General features: G+C 31.0%; 1 protein-coding gene across 7 annotated transcripts in view; it reads right to left on the bottom strand.

Moving 5' to 3' along the window:
- trio (trio Rho guanine nucleotide exchange factor) overlaps positions 1–18411 on the bottom strand; it is a 323623-nt gene that overhangs the window by 173634 nt on the left and 131578 nt on the right. For 4 of the 7 annotated variants that reach the window (XM_088188192.1, XM_088188193.1, XM_088188196.1 and 1 more), the window contains exons 17-24: positions 17490–17916; positions 17054–17418; positions 15641–15868; positions 15053–15410; positions 14226–14339; positions 13899–14159; positions 13577–13824; positions 13402–13501 (exon numbers count right to left, since the gene is read on the bottom strand). In XM_088188192.1, the coding sequence (XP_088044318.1) occupies positions 13402–13501; positions 13577–13824; positions 13899–14159; positions 14226–14339; positions 15053–15410; positions 15641–15868; positions 17054–17418; positions 17490–17916 (2101 nt within the window). Of the gene's footprint in view, positions 1–13392; positions 13502–13576; positions 13825–13898; positions 14160–14225; positions 14340–15052; positions 15411–15640; positions 15869–17053; positions 17419–17489; positions 17917–18411 lie in introns of all 7 variants that reach the window. The other 3 variants (XM_088188191.1, XM_088188194.1, XM_088188195.1) reach the window with 1 other exon arrangement.

Below are 18411 nucleotides of genomic sequence, written 5' to 3'. Positions count from 1 at the left end.
CTGTTCTAAAATAGTATAGATATAAAAAATAACCCGATATGTCTTAGATATAAATGTCTTAGATAAAAAAATAACCCGATATACATTCGATATGAAAAAACAAACTTCTAAATAATATTACTATGAATGAGTGGGAATAAAATTTAGTAGCAATTGTGTATAATACACTATGATCAATAATAAAATATTATTTAAAAACAGTGATGATATATTGTTTTACAGTATTATTACTAAACGAATACATTGTAGTACTTTGCAGACATTAATAATAGGCGATAAATAGAAGGCGTGGGAAAATGTGTTTATTTAATAATGACGATAAATGGACATATCGCATGAAATTAAAACACTAAGACGACACCTTATGATGAATTACTTATTGTCTTTATTGATTTACATACTGATATTTGTTCAAACGAAAAGTGTTGGGAATTACTCATTTATTTAGCGCTCCAACGCCGCCGCTAAAGGATAAATCTCGTATGAAATAGCTCATGTATAGTTACTCGCAACTCACTTACATAGTTTAAGTGTTAAATTAGCTTAAATTGGCTAGTAAGTGCAACAAATCTAAAACAGGTCAGACTAATGACAGTCAATATAATAAAAATCTATAGTTAACCGTTTTGATAGCAATAACAATAAAAGTTTATTATTAAGCCACCTGGTTCGGCGCTATTACTATTTCGATGTGTTTATTTTGACTAAGCACCAATGTTTTGCTGTTTATTTTGACTTAAAACCAATGTTTTAACATTTTGACATTTGCTATATACTCAACGACATTGAAAAACGTATTTCAAAGCTTAATGGTTTGTTTGATTAGTTCCTAATTGCATGACAAGAAACTCGTCTCCGGTTTACTCTGAATAAAACAAAATTAATATAAATTCACTTATAATTTAATAATATGTTATTTTTTAATACAAATAATAACACGTACTCAGATATTACTACACTTAACTCAAGATTGAGAAAGTAAAATTAATGTGCTATAAAATGAAAAAATTAGAACCCGCAACATTAACTTAATAACTAGCAATTTGCACCACTTGCCTATTGCAAATGTTTATTTACATACATATGTATTATATATATATGCATGTGAGAAAACATAACTTTATTTAATTTTCAACTAGTGAAGTTTACTGCGAATAATATAGCTTACGATATTTTTCCTTGTGATAAAAATCCCATTTATAATTTAAATAATTTAACTTTGTATACTGTTGGAATATATTAAAAATTAATTATTAAAAACAAACTTTACACTGTGGCGTGAAACTTATTATAACTATAAATAGTTTTATAAATATAAGGCGAGGCTTTGTGGGATCGATTGATTCAATTATTATTAAGGATAAGAATACAATAAGAACTAATTTTAACTAAGAACGTAAGAGCTGCTCTAATTCGTTCATAGTAAAGATACATTTAAAAACATTGATAAGGCAATGAATATGCTTTATTGTGAGTAAGAGGAAATTAAAAAAATGTGATTAGCATTGTCAAAACTAAGGAGTGCTATACTAAAATAGAATGAAAACAATATTGTTACTACATTTCCCCTAGCATTTATTTTAAACTTAAGAAGAAGACATAATTAAGACTATAATTTTTTTAGAACGAATACTGTGACATCCAATATATATAATATGATTATGTTTTATACATCGATACCTCAAAGTTACAGTGAGATATTTATGGATATAAATTGCTTTTTTGCGGGCGCGATTTAACTTCGCCGCTTTTACTGTGTGCCTTTTCTGGCGATTTTATGATCGTTGCAACTTATCTCCGACTCTCTTTATCTCAATACACATTGTTAAACATAATATGATTCTCTGAATCAGCTACTCATTGCTAAATATGTGTGTGTGTGCAGTGATATTGCGCATGTAAATACACAGAGGAAATAATTTATTTTTATTTTGCCTAATACAATCATTATTAAAATATATTATATATATAAAATATATAACTTTTCAATCTAATCATTAGAATATACATTATAAACTAATCTATGCAATAAAATCTCATGCATAGATTATGCACGGTGAACGGACATTGCGTACATTGCAACTGGTAACATGAAGATTGCTAACCTGGATTATTACTCACATGTACATTGCTCACACGAAAATTGGTCATAAATCAAGATGGTCTGACGAATTTTGTAAATTTTAAATACATTAAAAATATTTATTTAATATTTTGTATCAATTTGTTAAAAATATTTTTTGTAAATTTTTTTATGTTTACAAATACACGAACAAAGCTTTCAATTGAATGTTTATTATAACATATGCATATATTAATATGGAAATTATAAAATTATATAAAAAATAGTTTATGAATATTTATTATTATTTTTTTCACTGTTAATTTTTAATTCATAATTATAATAGGCCTTCGATTTGTGACAATTATCGTATGAGCAATCTTCCTGTGACAAATTACCACGTGAGATATGTCATCGAACCATAGATACATAACCTTTTTTCAGAATTTCTCAATGCTACATTATATATATAGAGCATTTATATATTGAACTGCATTTTAAATTATTGAAATATCTAACAGTAGCTCTGATACAACTATGTGAGAATTGGTTTGTTTGATATACATACAAATATATGTATGTGTGTAGTATGTACTATATCGCCTATTGATTGTAAAATACGTTTAAAGGTAGAAAATGTATATTTTCCAACGTATAACAACTGTAATTTGCATGTACATAAAATTGACTATAAAAAAGGAAGTAAGTTTCTACATATTTTATCATAAATTACAAATATAAGTTCATTTATACTATATATACTTTATACAGTTTAGTGCGATATGTAAAAATATATAAAAAGATAATGTAGTTGAATTAAAATTCAGAGTTAAATTTATCCTAAGGACAAGATATTCGATAAAATATTCGCTCGACGCAGATACAAATGCGCATTTAATTTATCGTCTGAGGAAAGATTGCTATCTGTATATTATACAAAGCGTTATTCTTTAGAAAAATCTAGTGACACTACAGATTGTTAGGCACAACTCTGCATTACAAATTAAACCGTTTGGAGCTAATATTTTAACATAAGGTATTTTTAGGTATCCGGAACGCAATTCATCGTCTGAATAGAAAAAGTATTTGAATTTGTATAGATAAAAAAAAACACAATAAAACACTTGAGGCAAGAGCTTAATGCATTATTTGTTATATTGTGAATACACAATGTTTTCATTTTAAAATAATTATTTAAATAGTATTTCTATCTAAACAGTGTGAATGGTTGTAAATTAAGATCCTTTAACAGAACCTAGACGTCGATAGATTAATATGACATAAATTCAAAGATTGATAGCTGAACACATTTCCAATGGTTTCGGATCCATTAGTTTTTAAGCTTGTAATTTTACTACACATCTGTATATGTTACGTAAGTCTAGTATAATTAGGTACAGATGACGAAATTCAAACAAAGAAAGTTGAGGTAAAATTAAAAAAATATTTTTCACACTATAGTATTGTCCTTTGCTGCAAGCTCAGGTCATTTTAAAATAAATGATTTAGATTTTAAGTAGCCAAATATCGACTTAAAATCTAAAGCATTGTTATCCGATCCGCGGTCCACGCAGCAATATTTTTAAAATAAAATTAATATTAAAATTTTATTATTTTTATAGCATGGATTCTACATAATATGACAAGGAAAAAATAAATTTAATTGCTTTCTGTGAGAGGTTTTAACCACCTAAAAAACTACAGTATATTCCAAACACAATAGAAGAGAGATCTAGTGACTAAATATTTACGTTAATAATTTTAAATATTACACGGACCACTTAATAGCAACTCCGGTGAAAAATTACGCTTTGTTTGGAGAGGACGCGCGCTAGACAATACATTCTACCTTGCGCATTATATTATTGTTCTTCGACTCTTTGGTTACCTATGTGAACCGTTGCAATCGGCTCGCAAACATTATCGTCTGCAATTCACCAGAGACGTGTCGAACTAGTATTATAAAATATGTGTCACTTGGTCACATAAAGGAAAGGCGCTACATAGTCACAGCAGCAGAGGGTCCAAGAATGTGCATCGATGATGTGCACGAGAAGCATCAGCGGATCATCCAGAGAATATCACGAAAACGATAACGACAGATGCTCCACAGATTCGATTTTTAAGATCTAGCATTTCAACTCCACCGCCTGATAGCGTACGTTTTAACAATTATCTCAAAAAACGACATCTTATTCAATAGTAGATATCGTTTCTAGTGGATACATTTAAATCAACTGAACGTACGTCTTAAAGATGAAAATCATTAATGAATTGAATATTTCAAACAGCGTCAGCAATTAAAATGAAACCGAAATTGAGATAATCAGATAATAAGGATAATAACTTGGTTCCTTTTAAAATACTGTCTGAACAAAACCACGTAAACAGCAAAATAAACAACTACAAAAATTGTATCATTTTGCTCGGTGAATCGTTTCTACATTTGTCACTACTTAATTGTACAAAAAATGTATTAATTGTAAATATATAGTATTCAATTTGTGATAATCGGCACTAGTAATTTACATCTAATCTAAAAACCATTATTAGTCGAATAGAACGGATTAACTATTATCATTAAACGCGATTTTTGTTAGTTATTTAAGTGTGTGAATATGTTTTTCAATAAATATCATGAATACCTATTTTATCATTTCTTATTTAAAAATTTTAGTAGTGTTTTAATAGTGGATTTAAACTGGGTGAAGTTTATAAAAACAGTGTTGTGTGTGCTCGCGAGCCGTATGTTAAAGACCCTGGTCCACGGTATGTTAGTCGGTAATTAATATTAATAAATCTGCTAATTATCTTTAGATGCATTTTAATTAGGAAATCTAGCATTCGTCCGGTATCTTACCGGAATTTTCAAAGTTGTCGCTCAAAGGTGTGTCCATACGTGTGCAAAATGTTGATTTCTATCGAGCTTTTGACACGTCTCAAATTGGATCGTTCGCGACACGTCGCCGGTAGCAGCTCTGACGTGGCATCTCGTAATAAGAAAATGTATTACTCTGCCACCATTACATCGCACACTGCTGTACATGTCGGCGCGTTGAAGTGTCAACGGTTTCATTAAAAGTTTATTGTGTATGTATAGCAATTGCACATTCGCGTCACGGGCTTAACGAACACATCTTGCATCTTTGTGATTGTTTTTCGTTGCATTTCGTGCGAGATAATCACCATTCCGATTTTCGAAATATAATCCGGACATCTGTCCTACATGGACAATTCAAAGCCTGCAAAGCAGTTAACTTTCAGTAAGATAATGGTGGGAGAATCATAGCTAGACCGCGATTGTATGGGTCCAACAATTTTTTTTTCGAGGCTCAAGATAAATAGCTACCGCAAGATATTTATTAAGATCAAAAGTATTTTACAAATACAATAAATATATATATCTACGTAAGTTAAATATTAAAGATTTATAATATATGATTACAATTTAAATTTGATGGGAGCATAGCCTGGAACGAAATAAATATAGGAATAGTACATACACGTTTTGTAAGTACTCCATATTGGAGTGGAATGAGTAGTTGAAATAGAAACATTTATAATGCTTTTATTATACGTATGTGCATGATTGAGCTTTCGCCGTCGTCATTTCAACTCGAACCAGACGATGGAGTTAATGCAGCAAATAATTCAACAATTTATTCAAGTAGACTTTTTTGTTGTCATATCTATGCGAATTTAAAGTATGCTTTTTAGTCCGTCTTCGTTCAAGTAACAACTAGAATCTAAATGATTTAATTATATCAGCGGGTGCCTTGTGTATAAAAAATATAGCATGCTAATTGTATAATATACCATTTTTTTCCAGACACAGTAATTTGAGCAGACAGATTACTGCGTCTCAAAAATCGTACGTATCGTATGTCCAAAATATAAAATAGATAACTTATTATAATTTATCGAGGCTCTCAGAATGTGGAATAAGAAAGCGGAAGACTCTTTGACCTGTTTTTATCGGACTGTGTTGGAAAAGTTTCTTCTTTTAAAAGCGCAATACGAAATTTGCATGGGATCCTTCTGCGACTTTGACCCGAAATGTTGTACCCCTGTAGCACGTGTACCGTATAATGAGATTTACATGGGCTTACAAAGTAAGAACGAAGACCGACAGAGAGAGAGAGAGAGAGAGAGAGAGACTAGGCCCATTGCCGTATTGCGGAAATTCGGAAGTGTGACGTAAACATCGAAAACATCTTAGAGGATCAAAATTCAGTTTACAATCTTAAGGCGGCGACGAAAAAGAGTTAGATGGAGACAAAAATAAACAAAATAGTAGACAAATTAGTGTTATATACTCTGATTTATAATATATGTATTCCTAATATTATATAATTCAATAAGATTGAGACGCAATTGCTATGCAGCGACGTAATTTGTTAATCGCCTAAAATCGAGTTACATGAACGTTTGTTTAGAGCAAACAAGGAATAGATTTTTGTATCATTCGTTTGATCTAAGCGATGAATCGATAGTATACTCGATACTGAAAACAGTACTGTACTTGTTTCCTTTGTCACAGGGAAATGCGTCACAGGTTATATAACTGATTTGATCGAAGCGACGAATCGATGGTGTACTTGTTACCTTATGGAATGTGTCATAAGAAAATGCGTCACAGGTTGAATGTATATAAATATGGGAAGTAAATAAAGAGACAGCACTTGATCTTGAACTCGGAGAGAGAGAGAGAGAGTGACAGTCAGAGCCAATACAAAAGTCTACTCATTTAAACAAATCATTCGTCCAGCCGATTCTTCCTCCCGGTCCTTAACATTAGAACGATTTCTGAAAGAAATGTGTGCACAATGAATGCTGACAAACAGAGCACATACAAGACACTTATGTATATGCCACTGGAATAAATAAAATAACTAAATGCATTAAGTTTATATGTATTCATGTTAAGAAATAAAAAAGGTGTTCTATTTTCTGGACATTTTAGAAAATTAGAATGAGTAAAAATTGGTCAATGTGTTATATAAACATTAATTAAAAGTATTTATTAACTTATAAAAGTGAACAAGCCGAGTTTTGATATCACAGTTTGCTCAAGAGTGCTTGATTAACTGTACACCAACTTTTAACATAAAATACGACGTTGTCTTTGAAAAATTAGTAAAGATAAACATAGTTGAAAATGCCTTACTTTTGCTGACAAGGACAAATTGAAAGTTTTAGCAGGAGGAAAACGCACGAAGGTATGAAACGCGAGAAACGCCACGAAAATTGGGTGTTGAATTTTCATTCCGTGGCGTAATAGTTTAAGTTCTATTTTAATTTTAATAATATCTATATCGAATTACAGATTTTACGAACCTGTTCAAGTTAACTTTGCCATATGACTCGGTAATCCCTTACTATTCTCAGCGCTTTGAGAGCAACTATGTATGTTAACTTTTCATTAATAAAGTAGCAGCTGAAATTCTTGAACTCAAATAGTTCACAGTTTTACAATATTAACACTATTTTTTTTTAAATAAATTGTTAGCAGAAATTAATAAATTTACAAATTTAAAACTTATGTATTATATTATATTATATATAACACATTAGAGATGATTAAAATAATGCAATATCAAAAAAATTAGGAAGCATTATATTTAAATGTCTTTACAATAAAATATTTTGATAAATCAGAAAGCCACGATGATATTTTTATTCTTATTGATGGTAATTCGATTCCAAGACGCATTGGTAATTTGATTCATAGCAAACGCTCAATATAAAAAAGTGACATTCTTTCATTGTATATTAATTGAACGTGCTATTTTACTCTTAATATCATATCTAATTATAACATATTTCATCGTTGCCAATAAATAGTTTATCTAAATTTAGAATAACTCCGCTTTAATTAATCACAATACTATAATCGATGTAGTTTTTACAACTAACTTGATTATTATGTCGGGTCAAAAGAACCAACTTTCAATTCAACAGTTGAAGAGATTAAATCGGCAGTTCCCAGACGGTCAAAAAGCTTTTAGCCAAATTTACAGTGACAAAGCAAATTAAAACAATGTATTTTTTTTAATTAGAACAACACCGTAGAAAGAATATTTTGCTTATTAGGGCATAAAGTACCTTCCATAATTCAGAAAGATTTAAACGTAGCCGTTGTAAGCGTCTTAGGAAAATATAACACATACACTCAGTATTACCAGCAAAACGCGCGAAAAAAATCTGCTCTAGCAGCCAACGGCAATTTGTTTCAAAAACTCCTCACTTTTTTGTCGCCATGGCTATTAACGAAATACAAAATCAAAACTACAAGAGTTATCCAATTTGGACTTACTACGCTCATACGAATTTTGACCATGAGGAGTCCGACCCAAATTCAAAGAATCATGGATCGCAGAAACTGCCGCTTCTCTCTTCGCATCCCCTGGTACATTCCAGACACGACATCCAAAGATGAACCCTTTTTCAGCCTATGGATGCACCCACGGAAAGAAAACGTCATGTATGTATAATCATATACAAACTGTATATGATAGTTATACAATCAAAATTGTTGCACAATTTATAAAAAATAAAATAAACACCGCTGAAACGGTCAAGATAATAAGAATCATTAGAAAGAAAAAATAGTTTTTGTTTTGTTTAGGGAAATTCATTACAGTTATTGAAATTGCGTCGTTTGTTAGCTTTACAGTCCGCGGCTATAGAAGCCAACTAATCCAAAAAGTTTGCTTAAGTCACGATTGCGTCCCTTAATATCCACTACTCCCCTCATACGAATAATCAAGCTTGCCTGAGACAAGAATATTTTTGGCGATAGCAACATGTATGTGCGCATTTTAAAATATGAGCTGACTTGGTATAATTTGCATAAGACAATTTTATTATTGCAATTATTACTATTAAATTAAAATATGTATGCTAAAGAATAAAATTAATAACATTTTTTTAATATTTATTAAAAGTAGTAAATTAAAACAAAACAATTATTGCAGGACAATAAAGTCGCTCTAAATTAATTAAAATTTTATCATAATCTACTTTTATACAATTAAGAGTAAATAAACATAACAAACAGATTTTTTAGAAACAGCAGAAAAATTCTAAATATACCATTGCGTTTAAAATAAACACACAATAATTAGACTCTTAAATTGAGTATATCTCCAATTCTATCTGATATATAAATATGACTCCTATATGATTAGATTTTTATTTATTGAAATTCGTATCTATCTACCGAATATCAAGTCGTAGAGCAATTTCTTAACGGATGGTATTACTCAAAGAAAGTGCATTGAAATTTTCTGAAATTACTAAATAAAGCCATCAGCAATATGTATAATAGTATCTCTATTGAAACCAACATAATATTGGTTTATAATATTTTTAATACATTTAAATGACAGAATGTTGCTGCTGCATAGCTTTGTAAATAATAAAAATGCCGTCAAACACAGACGTAAAGAAAATAATGGAATGAAGCAAGGTTGGAGCGCACCGAACTTTTTTATTATTTGGTTCAGGACTCGTGAAATAATGGTCACACTGGTCGTAAAATTGAGTCGATCTCGGTGTTCTAAGAATTTGGCTTTAAAATCGACTCTCGGTTCATTGAAGCATGTCAGAAGCAACAATAGAGTACTTTTATTTTAAAATAAAGTGCTTTGAGGTACAATGTATTATAGCATTTAAGAGTGGGGTAAAAAAGAGCTCCTAAAAAGAAGACCTTGCACAGGGCATATGAAAATCTAGTTGCAGAACTGTGTACGATCCTAGTTTATAAAAGCTGGAGTAGTTGATTAAAATTATTGTGTAAGAGCGAGTGTATAATATTGAAAGGTTCCTTTTTAAGTGTGCCGTTTGTTATACAAGTGGAATAAGTCAGAAACTACATTTTATATCTGTGTTATACGATAATACGTAAATCAAAAAAATAATACTGTAAATTGTTTTTGAATTTTGTTATTAAAGAAAATTAAGAAATTCTTAATTTTGAAAGTGGAACAAGTCACTAAATATTGCGAATACACTCATTCTTCGATTTGCGCGGTAGATACGTTCTTCAGAAGCCCCGCGTAAATAGATACCACGTAAAAAAAGGCAAGGAATTCATACAAAAATATAATATAAGATACATCAGACCGATGAATATAGGCTATGTACGTACGAGGTGACGTCATCGCTGTGATTTGCAGCGCTGAACGTTACAAAACGCATCAAAACAAAAAAAACATACATATTTTCTCGACCGTGTTAAAGTGAAACCGCGCAAATCGCGGGATGAGTGTATATGTATGTACATACATATGGCCAGTTTTATTTTTATGATAGCTTACATCAATGATGTTCAGTAAAATTGAACATTAAATTGGCATTAAGATAAATAAAAATCTTTTACAGATAAAACACTTAAAAAAATAACAATACCACAATGACAGATGGTTAAAAAGTCGTAAATTGTCCGATAAGCTTATCCCTCGATTTACGCGGTTTCACTTTCGCACGGTTAATTTTTTTTTAAATACTACAAATCAAACATATCTGTTTTTTTATATTTACATATGTTACTGTTTTCTTTATGAGCCAAACAAAGGGTAGTAATGATTCAAATTGGTTTCCTTTGAAAGTTTATGGAATATTTATTTTAAAATTATTTAATGATAACAATATACAAGCAGCCAATCATTCTATGTATCTTGACATTAATTTTTGCCTTAAATACTGATTTTGGAGTAGTTAACCCTTTGAGCGGTATCGCCGTACATGTACGGTGGTTGTTTGTTCGTTGTTTTGAGGTACCCCAGATAATTATATATTTACTTATATAATAAATCAATAAAAAATATAATATTTATAAAATATAATGTAAATGATTTCTATAGAAAATTATACCAATAAATTAAAGAATATGAAATAAATAAACATAACAAAATTATTTTATATTTGTTTTATAAAAAAAGTCTACAATAGCCGAATATTATCTATATAAAAAATATGTAAAATAATAGAAAAGCGTTGAAATAAATTATTAAAACATAATAATACAAAAAAGTAAATTAATTCAAAGCAATAAACCGTCGAGAATCACTTATTTGTTTCTATAATTTACTATAAAGTAATAATATAAAATAAACAAATGTATATAAATTAACTCACTACTCAAAGGGTTAAGATAACTCATATAAATCTATATTAAAAACAAATTTATGTAAAGGTGCAATTATCTCAAAACGAAACATATTTGACATATTCCACTTTCATTATAATCAGATATTGGCACCCATCCCAATTTTATTTAACTCGTTTGGAATCAGGTTTTGTAAAATGAGACATATTAAATCATACCCAACTCCAGCATTATTTTGTATGCTTCAGATGGATTTATATTTACTAGGGAAAAAATCGTGTCGAACATGTTTTTATCCATTTTTTACTCCCCTAGATCAGAAATGAGCAATCTTTTACAACAATCCTCCATTATTCAAGCGCCACTTTTACGTGACACAATCTCCCCTATAAAAATATCCTTTTATGCTCATTTTGTGACAAATTTAAAAAGAAAATGACAGGGATGTATTAAATTAGCATTTTTTTATTTGAATCAGTGCTGGAAATACGCGGGGGAAAAGGCGACCCATTTTTAAATACAAATCTTATTTTTTAAATAAATGTCTTATTTAATTTTTTTGCAAATTAGCGAAAACTAAACTAACAGTCTAAATTAAGCGGCGTCTAAATTTAGACTGTAATTTAGTCTAAATTTTGCGGCGAATCAATAATAACACTAAAACATACCAAGCTATAATCAATTCAGAGATCACAGGCAGAAAAGCATTCATAAGTATGAAAGATCTGGCAATTTTTAGGCTAAAGCTTTATAATTTACTTCACAAGTCAAGACACGTATACATATCACAATTCAACCGACAAGATTGTCGTTTAATAAATTTTAAGTTATTGATATAATTTATATGTTAATATGGTGAAAATTATCAGTTATCAGAATATATTTCATTGTTATTCTATATATATGATAAAGTTTTAGGGTATAAAAGTATGCATATACAGAGAAAATGCTTTCTTAAAAAACTTTTTATCCTTATCATTGTAAAAGTCTACAGACAAGTAAGATATTTTATTATCAAAGCTATATATAACATAAAATATATAAAAATATAATATTGAAATACGAAAAATATAAATCACAATATAAAAGCAGATTTTTGAATATACACTATTATAATATAAGATAACATATTTAGAGTTTCCAATGGGCAAAAATCTATGAAAATCTGTATAAGTCTAAGCTTACAAAAATCATAAGAACACATCTAAAAACAACGCTTTGATTGGGTAAAAGAATCGGTATTCTGAAAGATGCACCTATTTAAAACTATGTCTGTATGTAATAAGTATCGGTTAAATAATAAATTAATTGAAAAGTTTAAGAGGAACTTTTTCAGCGAAATCAGACCAATAAAATGCTTTTATTAAATGCTACCTACTGACTGTGATTTCTGAACAATGATATAGACGATATATTTCACTGTAAACTAGCAAATTTTGATTTGTTTATACACATATATTGCAAAATTTTATGATTGAGACATGACACTTGAGTTATTGTGTTGAAAGGAATTAATAAGATAAATTGGAATACTTTTTCAGTTTCTCCCATGGGAGCATTGAGCATCTTATATTCAAGGTAATCAATCTATGGAAAATGTTTGATGAACCAAATCTTGGTAAATAAGTAGAAAACATTTACTATACTTGTAGCCCATAACCATTAATTTTCTGGGTTTGTGCTGGTTATCCCAAACTTTTGGTATTTATCTAAAATAAAAATTATTATGTGTTTCTTAACTCTGGAGAATCTATAAATGCCAACAACTAGAAATATTGTTAACTAGAAAATTTGAACTGCATTTCATCAGTAAAACGTCCAGTACTTCATACATCCAACTGAATATGTACTATGTACAAGATTTTGAAATGCTAACTCGAAAAATTAAATTTAACTAACCATTGAATTTTAAAATTGTTATTTTCTCAGTATCTTTATAATTATTTTTCTCATAGTTTTCAACATTAGAGACATACAATTACATATATTTAAACTCGAATAATTTTTTTATGGGAAATTTGTGACCAGCCGAATGAAATACCTAAATTTCAAGATGGCTCATCAATGGAAATTATTTATTTTAAATTGAAAAAATATGAAATCCGGGCGGGCGGTCACAACTAAGGTCTTAGCTAGGTGAACCTTTTTTAGTTAAGCTTAGTTTTTATCATAAATCGATAATTTAATATCATAAACGAAATAACAGAATGATACATACATCTCCTACCTTGTCAGAGTCAGTCGTGTTACCACTTCCAAATGACGCTAAAGAATTCCTATCCAAATTCTCTACACTCTCGTCCAGTGAAGTGCACTCTTCGAGATCACTAGAAGAAAGGATTTAATTCTTGTATTAAAGCCAAATATTGCTTAAATATAAATTAGTATATTTGGATATGTACCGGCTAGATCTTTGATTTTGTAACGGTTTAACTTTAGCGGGGCTCTTTGGCATGTGCAATGGAAGCGCTGAGCTGAAGTAAGTCTCTTGAATGACTTCCCTCAAGCGTTTAACCCATTGTTGTTTGACATCTAAGCATGGAGCTTTTAAAACTAGTCGATAGTCGCTCAGAACTGGAGCACGGCCAGTCCAAACAGCAAATTTGCATTCGTCGCCTTCTATGTGCTCTGTTATGCCTAGTTCGGATGTCTAAAATAAAAATAAAATATATACATAAATCACATTTATGCATGTAAAGTAATAGATATACTATTTTGTCATACCATTAATCTGTTTTTGTAGATATATTTCGCTTTTCCATGCGAATCTTTTACTTCCTTGGCCAACAATAGATACATTTCAAATAAGAATGCTCGTCTTTCTCTGCCCTTGCGTACAAGTCCTCTAGATTCCCATGTTAGAAAGACGTCTTGTAAAAGAACTTCTCCTAGACTCGAGGCGTCATTAGGTAAACCTTCCACAAGAGACAAATGCATAGCATCGTTGGCTTTCTTAGGAACGGCTACCATCACTTCTAAGCCATCCTGGATTGATTGATTATATTTTATTAATTTGTGACAAAAATAAATAGATAAATATAAAATACATACTTTTATTTCTCCTTGTCCTTCTACGCAACATCCTTGCAAGTCTTTCAACAGTAATTGGTATTTTGTAATTCTCTGTACGGGTTTGATGAGGTAGGCCGCAATTGGATGTTCCATCTGAAAAATGATTAAATTTGTGTATATGTTAAATTTATTTTTGACTGAATTTAAAAAAAACATATCGGGTTTAAAAAAAAGCTACTATTAAATTAGATTTTACAGAAAATATAATATTTTTGAAAGGCACTCTAAGCTATTTTATTTATATTAGAGCAGATTAATTTATTTCGAAAATTAAAGAATAGAAAAATTAAAAATAAAATTTAAAATCACGAGTGAGGAATTAGAATATTTATATGCTAAAGATATCTTTAAAGACTAAGTAATTGTAATTGAGTTCAGTGACGTCATTTGGTAGGAAGGTGGGCATTCCCCCCCCCCCCTGTTGAATTTGGCCAAAATAATGCGTCGTTAAACGAAATACTATTAATATTAATGAAAGCGAAATATTGAAAAAAACGACCAGACTGGCCAACTTTTGCCATCCCCTGCATCAAGCTGAAATGACATCTCTGGTTGAATTAGTATAGGGTGTCCCAAAATTAACGCAAGATTTGAATTTGCCGTCATTTGTGCAGAAAATTTAGACAAAACTTCCATAAATAATCCTATCCTATGTACTTTATAATTCAATAAAAAAAATAACAAAAAAATGTGTTTTCTATTTAATTCAAATTTTGCGTTAATTTTGTGACATTATTTTATTTAATTCAAATCTTGTGTTAATTTTGGGACATTTTTTATATTATTTAAATAATTTGATGTGATACCTTGTGCTTGTGACGCAGATCTTCAAAGAAGGTGCCTCCGTGTTGAACCAAGAGACTGTTTGAGTCGGGTTTGTTCTTGCAATAGAAGACGTACATGTCGAACTTTTGCGCCCACGTTACAAAGCAATGTCCAACGTCCTCGGGCATCGTCTCATATTTCTCCAATTCTTTGAGGAAAATGTGGTTATGAAATTTGTATATCTCTTCGATGTTGCCAAAAATCAATTCTTCCTTTCCGGCAATGCCGGGTGGCACCGTCGATGGATTGCTTTTCATTTCATTGAGAAAACACTTCATGCACGTTTCCAAGTCTTTGACGTACGTTCTTTCAGTTTGTAGCAGTTCTGCCATAATGAATCTAATAAAGAAGTAAGATTTTTCATTAAAATTTAATAATTCAATATACATACATACATAAATATGTATAATATATATACACTTTGAACGCGTTTTACTTTTGGAGATCCGTCGGTTATTCATTGTTAATGGGCTGTAAGGTACATGCTTCAGAAGCAAGTAACATAGTTAAATAGTAATCCTAAAAAGTTCGGCAATCAAAGGGTTCAACGACAACAAAAATATTCTTACTCTTTCCGTCTGGCACTCTTTCGTTTCTCTTCATTTAGGTCCTTGGCTGGATGAGCGGTCAATCTCGCCTCTAACGGTGGGTCTGAAGTACATTCCGACGCTACGGATGAGCCTGAATCGCCAGAGCACAACACGGATCCCATTGATGCGCCACCACTCTCGTTTGCTGCGGAGCCAGCACCTAACTGAGCGCGGTAAAGCTCCATACTGTTGCTAAATTCCTTGTACCTTAGATAATATTTACAATTAAGGTTATTAAAAGTTCATATTACAAACGTATAAAAGATTAAAGATGACACAGCGACCATCACATAAAAATCAATTTACTGATATGTTATGTGTCATGCGTTGCATAATTTTTCAACAAACTTCTTTAGTCATCATTAAATCAAGTTTGTTTTAACTGTTGTACTCGAATCTGCTAATATTTTTGTTAGGGTTTAAGTATTTTTGTTAATTCTAGTTTTAGGATATAAGTCATTTTAAGAAGAAACATGCACAAAATGGAACTGACAGTTAGATGTTTATCATTATTTATTTTTAAAAAAGATTTAAGAGCAACATTTAAATATAACAATGCTGAATCAAAAAGCATTAAACTAAACACCATTACCACGATTAATGTAAATCTCTTAAAGCAAGTTTTATTTCATTTAATGGTTACATAAAAAAGAAAACGTGATAATTTTCGCATTTGTATTGTTGAATGATATATTTGATCAACTCGAATGATATCAAATTTATGATTTTTACCTTTTTGTTAGAATATTATTTCACAAATATAAAATTAAAAAAGCATTATGATCCTTGGAACTTTTAGAAACATAAATAAATATGTTATGAAAAAAAATTACATTTTTTTAAATTTTAAAAAATCACAATAATTAGTAATACAAAAATGATGTTTATGATTATTGTTGCAGACAAAATAAGCGTTGTACAATTATGGTTCAGAAAATATTGCGAGAGTGAAGCAAATCGCGATGCACTCAACCGGCAGACTATATGCGAATTGTGGATCGGTTTAATGTATTTGATCATGAATCCAATAGATCCACTGCAGTGGCTGCAGTAATTGATACAGTCCTATCTTGTCAACAAGACAATTGGTGCTAAACACTGTTATCAGTCAAGGGAGTATTTTGCACGTGGATTTGTATTTGTTTCCGTATTAAGGTCAACTTTTAAGTATTAATTACTTAAATCCAGAAGATTTAACAATTGACTCGAGTTTAAAAGAAAAAAAGGCTATGCATCTTTGGCTCCCTAAAGTCATTGTATTTTTATTTATTGTAAGCAAAAACGTACGAACGTATTAATAAAATTTATTATTCTTGTAGCAACAATCATAAATCATCATATATATATTTCACATAGATAATAGGATGATTAAAAAAATAGAAGTAGTCCCACCTGGAGTCCACAGCCGCTACCCATTGCTTAATATGGGCAGCATGAGCATGTCCTTTATCGACCAATCCATCAGCCAGCTGCGTCAGGAGCTTCACCCGCTCTCTACTTTCTCTAGCTGTTCCGCGGAATTCCGCTTGCTCCCTGACTAGTCTTTCGCCGTCAGCAGAAGAAGTAGTAGAGTCATTACTAGAAGACGTCTGCTGCAGTTGTTGGTTAATAGCGGCTGCATTATTACGTCTCGCGGCCAAGTACTTCTCTCCGGTATCCTGAATCCACTCGATGGCTTGTCGAGCTGATCTTTCAAATAGCACAAATTGCTGACAATGGTCGAGTCGCTTCTTACGTATTGTCCAATGTTCGAGAACCTAAAAATATAGTTAAATTGCATTGATAAGTAAGAATTAAATATTATATATTTAATAAAATATATTTTTACATTATTTTCTTGAGCTAGTAAGCGTTCCAGTATTGAGCGAACGTGTGCATCATAAGACGGTGGTGCTGTCGATGGACCTCGAGCGCATGCACGAGCACTTCTAGCTGCATATTTCAAGAATGTTTCTGCAGTTCTGCGAGCCAATGTACAAGCTTTCAAGAATGCTTCTTTTTGTTCTTGGTGCTTGCCGATGAACTGAGACACTTGCGATGCTTTATCTGTAGCTGGTTTAGTGATGTCTCCGGGAGCTGAAGCACCGCCGCACCAATCTTCATCACGCCTGTATTCTCGTTCCAGGGAATCTAATACAGAACACACCTGCTCGGCGGTCTTATAGAAGTTTAGACTAGCCGTCACAAGTTTGTGTCTCTCTTCGGCGAGTGTTACAAGTTGCTGCCATCGCTTGGTAACTTCTTCAGATATATCTCTAAAAAAGTACATCAAGTGATTAAATATTAAACCATTTTAAAACGTCCTTTCCTATAGCTTGTCTAATAATTTTTTAAATTCAGTTTTATGATAAAAGCCATGGTTACGGATTTGTTTTATTATTTATTATAACTATTATCTTTTTTAACACATTACGGTCCGGTATTTTAGCGAAATTTCAAGTGTTTTGACAAAGTGTGACTTTTATCAAAATAATTATAAATATATATTTATTACCAACTCTCGATAAAAGCTAAAATCTTATTTACGTTCGCAAGAAGTTTAAGTTCAATCAATAAGTGATCCATTGCTTAAACCACTGCCGTTACCGGTAATAGGGCCCTACGAGTCCAACCCAGTGGGTGGCATCCCACTGATATCCCAAAGGATGTTACCTTGGTTGGGTGTTCACAGAGTTTACTTCCTCTAAAGAGCCTGGGGTTTTTCAAGCTCAAAAGAGGTCCCTCACTCTCCCACACTGTTAACGGCGAAC

This window comes from Plectrocnemia conspersa, unplaced genomic scaffold (assembly GCF_051122295.1).
Source record: "Plectrocnemia conspersa isolate PC_06_02 unplaced genomic scaffold, ASM5112229v1 ptg000006l, whole genome shotgun sequence".
NCBI lineage: Eukaryota > Metazoa > Arthropoda > Insecta > Trichoptera > Polycentropodidae > Plectrocnemia > Plectrocnemia conspersa.
This window is presented reverse-complemented; position numbering and strand designations above follow the sequence as displayed.